A 7574-nucleotide genomic window follows, 5' to 3' on the forward strand; every position below is an offset into this window, starting at 1 on the left:
AGAGATGGTAAAATTATGATGACTGACAATGGAGATGAAGACAACAGACGATGAGGACCGGGAGGAACAGGGGTTTAAATGCACCAAGGAGACAGTCAGAGGGAACTCGGGACAACTGGAGACATTTAAGGATGCAGGGACTGACAGAGACAGGGAAGACGTCTCATCTTAGTAAAGTTTACCTTGCCTGGATGGGCAGCTCTCTGGGTGCTCAGCACCCCCAAAGCTCTGATCCTTGAATCGCCCCTGTCGTAACGTAAACACTGGAGCTCCTCTCTGCATCCCTGCTCTATCTGCCATTCCCGAACAGAGATATGCAAGTTTCTGCGGGACTGCAGCTGCCAGTCAAAGCTGTTATGATGACATCACATCTAAATTGCACAGCATTATGGTAGTAATTAAAATCAAACTTATGAGAAAGGAGGCCCCTTGAACATAAAACAGCGTAGTGAGAACTATGTTGGCCAGAGGGGCCGATGGCGCGATATGGCAGCCTCGCTTCTGTCAGTCTGCCCCAGGGCAGCTGTGGCTACAACTGTAGCTTGCCTCCACCAGTGTGTGAATGTGAGAGTGAATGAATAGTGGGATTGTAAAGTGCTTTGGGTGCCTTGAAAAGTGCTATATAAATGCAATCCATTATTATTATTATTATTATTATTATTGTAACTACTGACGCTGACAACAGCGCCACCTGAAGAAGGCTTCTCTCTGTCTCATAGCTTGTGTTCTGAGACCTGACTTTTGAGACCTGACACCTGACGACTTTTTGTCTGAGACCTGAGGATGTCCTAGTCTGAATAGGCACACATGAAGGTCAGACCTCAGAATGAACCCCATCATGTGCTTTTTGACTTGGTCCCAGTACTGGAGATTTTTTAGTTTGACCCGATTAAGGTTCAGAAAAATGAATCAACACATTCACTGATTCAACATGTTAGAAAACATCTGAATAAAAGTGTAGACAGACCCGACAACATTTTTATGCTCTCCAGCATTGTTATAAATATTTTTGGTGGTTCCTGCTACAAACACGCTCAGTCGGCTGCAGCTCTGCACCTCAAATTCCGACTCACATCAACAACAACAGCAACACTGAAATCCAGGTCCTGACACACTTTAACCTGGTGTGGCATGATTGCGGATGCCCTGCAGACCACGCTCCCCACAAAAAGAAAGAGCATTGAAAAATAAAGGAAACAAAGACTCCATCAAGAAAACACTGGTTATTAGTGCATGTAAGACTTTATTAACCATCAACAAATAAACTCACATTAAAGTGAAATGAAATAAAGCAACAATATTCCAGCTTATGAAATGTGTAAAGTGAAGTAACAGACTGAAGAGTCTCCTTCATTGAAGGAAGTTAAATCTGATCAGAGGGAGAAAACAGCTGATGTGCAGTGAAATAATTTCATCCTTTGATTTTATTTAACTATCAGAACTTTTTTTTTTTTTCATTCTGTTATAGATGAACAATCAATCCTGAACACTATCAGTTGGATTAGTGATTGTCTGTAATTCACAGTAATTCATCCACCATCACACAGTGTTTGTCTTGTCAGGTGGTTCCTTCAGTGTAATTAGTCTGTAACAGCTGATCTCTAGGTGAGTTAACCTCACATAACAAGTTTGATCTTATAAACAGCTAAAGCTATCACTGATTCTAAAACTGTAACGAGGACACCGAACCTATGTCACAGAAATTGTCTTTTTGCCATGAAATTAAGAACAAAATACTGAAAGTGAGCATACACTAAAGATCTTTGAGCCACTAAAACAAAGAATGAAGAAATGCCTTACCAAATATAGACACAATAAAAACAGATTAATTAGTGTCTGTGCTTTAAATTTTACTGAAACATTTGAACTTTTAAAAAAATATTTTGCTATTAAACTGGAGACAGTAGTGGATTAGAGTGCAAAATTGTTTGACAGTCTGATTTTGCACTTATAGGAAAAGAAATAAACATAAATATAATCACAATTGAAATGGCTTAAACACGTAGCAGGACAAAAAAACATCTAGACTGTTTAAAAATAGATGTCTTAGACTGTTGACATGTTAATGACATGTTAAAAATCCATTGTTAACCACCTCTGAATGCTGGATAATTCAGTGAAGATACATGGGATTTTTTGTAACTAGTGATTAGGTTGCATGTTTTTTTTAACATACTTTTTTATGGCTAATGCATCCAGTCATTTTAGTCTAATCTGGAGTCTCATAAAAATCATAAGACATTGTTTTTACGTTTTCTGTAGATCACAAAAACGGCAACAGCAGCAACAAGAAGCACAGCAGAAACTGTCAGACCAACGATCAGTCCAAAAGATCCATCTTCTTCTCCTCCTGTCTGACCTGCAGGTGAGAAACAGGTGTGAGGTGTCAGCTGTCAGGTAGGTGATGAGTGAAGAACAGAACAGAATCCATTTCCTCTTCAAACTGCTGTCAGACATTATCTACTGCACTCTGATCACATCACTCAGACCAGCTGCTTTCTACAAAGTCTCATCAACAACATCTTTAGAAACAAACATCAACAACCAGGAAGCAGCTTCACCTCTGATCACACACACACTCAACTCTACTCACTCACCTGGAGGATCAACAACTCTCAGGTTGATGATGCTGATGTGCCCTGTGTTACTGCGGGTTGCTCCTATCTGGACGACATGACACTCGTATGTTCCAGCATCAGAAGTTGTCACATCCTTCAGAATCAAAGACACGTCTCCATCCTTCATCTGTCTGTCCTGCAGATCCACCCGGTTCTTAAAAGATGGATGCTGGTTGACTGGATCAAACTGCCCATCCCGAAACACAAAGACATATTCATCTCCCAGGTCAGCTCTGCTCCACTCTACAACTAAGATGTTGTTGTTTGGAGTTCGACAGGTCAGAATGACATTCTGACCTGACTCAGCTGTGATGGTTTTGTGGTCTGAAAGAGGAAACGACACACACAGAGATGTGGAAGTACAACCACACTTAATAAACACACATGCACAAAAAGAGACTCATATATATATATATATATATATATATATATATATTAGGGCTGGGCGATATAAGATTTTTTCATATCACGATATGTTTTTTTCATTTCAGGCGATAACGATATATATCACGATATAAGCCAAATAACTATATTTGTAAGATTTAAATGTGCCGTTGCTCACAAGTAAAATGTGAAATAATCAGCAGCTTGTTTTGATTTAAATATTTATTTCCCATAATAAGTTCAACAGGGTAGATGTACTTAAGGAACATGAGACTTTTTCAGATAAATAAAGGCAAATATTGCAAACTACACAAAAGGCAGCCGCTAAAGCATTTAAGTTTCAAAATAGAACAAACGAAACAGGCTACTAAATTGTCAATTCCACTTAGAAACAAAATATTAATTCTAAAAATAAATCTTAGTTTGTTTTACACAGACAAAATTGACTAACTTTTGTCAATATCAAATAAACTGAGAACGAAAAGGAAATTCTCAATCTCTCCTTGTTGTATAGCTTAGCTTTTCAAACAGTTTTAACAGTTACTTAAGTCTGACAAAAGCCGAATGACGAATTAGTGCTTTTAGTCAGAAAGCGATTTATCGTATTTCCAGACTTGCTTTCGGCACAATTTACAGTGCGCGCTACTCTGTTTTTTGTCAGACTTGAAATAGCCGAAATACCTTCACACTACAGAACTTCTGTGGCTCTTCCGTTCGACAATCTCTCCGGCATTGGAACCATCATCGGTTTTCTCTTCGGTAACCTTCGGTCACGCTCTCGGTTGATTTTTCTCTAGTCGGCACACTCATTTCCTCCATTACCCGGGCGGCACGGCGGCTGGCTGTTTCCCAAACAAATACACATGTGCTGTACGTAACAAGTCACCTGACGTGACGCTGCGGCTGTGATTGGTTCGGCTCTGCGCTAGTTAATTTGGATTGGCTGTTTTTTTTTTTTTTTTTTTTTTTTTTTTTTTTTTTAAGAGGACAAGCGAGATGAGGCTTATCGCAATAGTTTAATTTTTCTATCGAGAAAAAGTTATTTCGCAATACATATCGTTATCGTTCTATCGCCCAGCTCATTCATTCATTCATTCATTTATATTTATATATATATATATATATATATATACATACACATACACACACACACACACACACACATATATACATACATACATACATACATACATATATATAAACCTCAAACACTCTTCTGATCATCAAGATCGAGAAATTATGCAGTCAAAGAAAAGTTTTAATACATTTACACTTTACTCTTAATTTAAGGTTAGCAGCCTTTTAGAGCACCAGTCAACATGAGCTTGTACTTGTATATTATTTACTGTGATGTGCCCTCATGGAAAACTATGACACTGTTTTTGTTTCAGTAATGCTGCCTTGTGTTTATGTTCCATAGTGCACACAACAATGAGACAAGCTCAAGGTATTTCTTTGAGCTTTGTGGCAGCTTCCTGTGACAGTTTAGTAATTAAACATTGAGCTACTTTATCAGCCTCTAACACGGTGCAGTACTTTTCAAAATTTGCAATAAAACTATTCCTGCTTAAGGTGGAAACAACAAATTGTGTTTCACCAATTAAAACCAAACATCAAGTACAACCAGGATACATGGAGGGGAAATGCTTGTGATATACGACCAAAATGTAAATGACTCCACCAAATATCGCTGTAACACTCCTAGATCCATATAACAGGAAAAGAATGGAAATTACTGATGTGATTGTGTGGTTGAAAAGCAGTGCTTAAGCAGCTATAGTGCAATATTATAGTAACACAGTTACGTGTTCAGTAATACAGGAAAACACCACCTAGACTAGTTTATACATTTGGTTCATCTCTTTGGAAAATAACAATGGAAAATTCCCTTCATTTACTCATAAATGCTGCTGCCTGCATGAATAAAATTGCATTCACTACTTTTTTTTTTATTTTATCATAAAATAATTATCACATTTTTTGAGAAATATTATGATATAATTTTGAGGCTGTATCATGAATTTACCTTCATACAATAAGTATTTTCATAGTTACAGTCCGTTTAAGTAAACAGAGGGCTGGGCCTGTCCTTATACACAGTGGTTACAGCTGAGTCTCGTCATGCTTAATGGATATATGTAATGGATATTTAGTAGATTTATTTAGTAACTTAATAGTAACTAATAATAATAAAAAGGAAATGTTTTACGTTTAGTTTCTATTGAAAACTAAAACCCCTGATTTAATTAATTGTCCTTGTTTCAACAAAGACCTCTTCTTTCATTTGTTAAATTGTTAAAGTTGATTTCTTCTATTATACGACACAGCCTGTTTGTATATATTTGTTAGATCTTTTAATGCATGAATTTTTAAAGGAAAGCTTGAATTTAAATGGTAAATGTAATTCAAGTGCCTGTATTTGTATAGCGCTTTACTAGTCCCTAAGGACCCCAAAGCGCTTTACACATCCAGTCATCCACCCATTCACACACACATTCACACACTGGTGATGGAAAGCTACATTGTAGCCACAGCCACCCTGGGGCGCACTGACAGAGGCGAAAGTCAAAGTCACACTCCATGTTGTTGGTGAGTATTGTCCCAGCAAAACCTTGACATTATCCCTTGGTCAAAACTGTTTGCAGTACAGCAGCAAAAAACCTTAACTGCAGATGCTGAAATTTAAATACAGAAAAGAGGTTTAATCACACTGTCTGTAGTGACATTAATCCAGTCAGGGAATTAAAAAAAACAACAATAAAAAACAAACAAAAAAACAAACAAACCCAAAAGCAAACGTAATTTGGGTTACTTTGAGTATTACAGGGGATTTTTTTTAATATACAATGCTGTTGCATGGTGAATTTCATGTGTTACAAACATCTCCCCTCTGTGTCCTGGTGATAACATTTTAACTCCTGTGATAAAAGGTTTGAGTGTGTAAACAGTTAGCTGCTGAGTCAGAGGTCATGGGTTCAGCCATCAGTTATTCACTATTCACATGTTTTATGGCATTAGTTGTTGACTTTGATATAAAACTTCATGAAGTCAAGGACTGCAAAATGCATATCTGACTTCAGCCCAGTGTGTACTCGCTGTGTTGTTTTGTGTAGGTCAGAACAGACAACATTCAATACAATACAAGGCCAAAACTATAGCAAACCTAAACTACATCATCTGCCTGACTGTTATCTTGATCAGTTGGTCTGATGGTCACGTTTACTATGAAGATTTATATTAACTCATCTCCTTTCATAAACAGTGGTTCAGAGAAGAAGATAATAAAGTCATGTAAAGTAAAGTACTGGAGCTTTTGTTTTCAGTATTTAGAGAACGCAGCCAGCTCAACTTTGATCACGGCTGCAGATAGTTCACATTCTGGTCTGTCATTACGACGGTGTAGAAGAGACAAAGACGAGCTCATTAACATAAAAAAACCCCACTTATTATATTTTCACTTTATAAGAGAAAGTTTGGCTTTGTTATGCACAGAAACGGCGTCAGCATTAGTCCGTCTGCAGTTCTGCGTTTCCAGGCGTATCAAGAATAGTTTCGATCACAGAGATTAGCGCCAGTGTTTCAAACATGATCGGTATGGATAGTATTTAAATAATGTATTATTAAATAACTCTGGCTCATGCCTCCCTATGTTAAAGAGGAATGTTGTTTTTGTTTCTCACCTGCAGACACAAACACGACGACACAGAAAGCACCAAACCAGAAGAAGGGCGTAGATGTTAGAGCAGCCATTTCCGTATATCCGTGTATTCCATGCCCGGAAAACCCGAGTTGTCTTGCGGAGGCGCATGTGTGTGTGTAACCAAGAACTAAGATAACTCCCCCTATAGGACATGGCCTTTACTAAAACTTTGATGATGATGATGATGACGTTTTTACTACAACATGCTGATTTCATCGAGCTGTCAAATATGACACTGAGGTTTCTAAGGCTCAATTTAACAGAAGGCTCTAAGCTGATATGCTGCCTAATTTCTGGAATCATATGGTCAGGAGCAACAATTAAAGTTTCTCTTTAATCAGAGTTTAGCTGGAGGAAGTTGTTGTTTAAAAATTGCTTGATTTTTGTCAGGAAATTACTTAAACCAGACAATTTATAAAAATTAGAGACTGAAAAAACAGTATAACTAAATGCCATCAGCATAGAGATGATAGGAGATATTATTGTTGCGCCTAATAATTTGGCCTAGGGGGAATATATAGAGTACAAAGAGAATTGGACCCAGGACAGATCCCCGAGGTACCCCACATGGCAGAACAATTGATTACTTGATTTATACGAACAGAAAAAGTCCTTTAGATAAATAGGACACGAACCATTTTCAAACAACACCCGTAATCCCGAAATATCCTTAAGCTTGTTTATTATGATACTGTGATCTCCAGTATCAAAAGCAGTGGTGAGATCTAACAGAACTAGAACTGTGTACTCTCTGGAGTCTGCTGCCATCAAAATGTCACTAGATACTTTAAGTAAAGCCGTTTTAGTAGAGTGCCAATTGTGGAATCCAGACTGGAAAACATCCATGACATCATTTTCTCCAGGAAATAGTT

At 37.7% G+C, this 7574-nt stretch overlaps 1 protein-coding gene across 1 annotated transcript; it reads right to left on the reverse strand.

Moving 5' to 3' along the window:
• Positions 1-909: 909 nt before the first annotated feature.
• Positions 910-6829, reverse strand: LOC146389902 (V-set domain-containing T-cell activation inhibitor 1-like). Its single transcript, XM_084913826.1, has 3 exons — positions 6683-6829; positions 2598-2942; positions 910-2359 (listed from the first exon to the last, which is right to left on the reverse strand). The coding sequence occupies exons 1-3, from the start codon at positions 6750-6752 to the stop codon at positions 2232-2234; spliced, it is 543 nt and encodes a 180-aa protein (XP_084769952.1). The 5' UTR covers positions 6753-6829; the 3' UTR covers positions 910-2231.
• Between the last annotated feature and the right edge of the window lie 745 nt (positions 6830-7574).

The sequence above is a fragment of the Perissodus microlepis genome, chromosome 3, assembly GCF_051167445.1.
Source record: "Perissodus microlepis isolate ML-2025 ecotype Zambia chromosome 3, ASM5116744v1, whole genome shotgun sequence".
NCBI lineage: Eukaryota > Metazoa > Chordata > Actinopteri > Cichliformes > Cichlidae > Perissodus > Perissodus microlepis.

What these genes read in the sequence shown, in the direction of transcription:
- LOC146389902 (XM_084913826.1), bottom strand. Translation starts at nt 6,752, where the DNA reads ATGGCTGCTCTAACATCTACGCCCTTCTTCTGGTTTGGTGCTTTCTGT. An exon ending in CGTCGTGTTTGTGTCTGCAG is followed by an intron (nt 2,943 to 6,682) that starts GTGAGAAACAAA and finishes TTCCTCTTTCAG; the next exon opens with ACCACAAAACCATCACAGCT. An exon ending in GAGAGTTGTTGATCCTCCAG is followed by an intron (nt 2,360 to 2,597) that starts GTGAGTGAGTAG and finishes TCTCACCTGCAG; the next exon opens with GTCAGACAGGAGGAGAAGAA.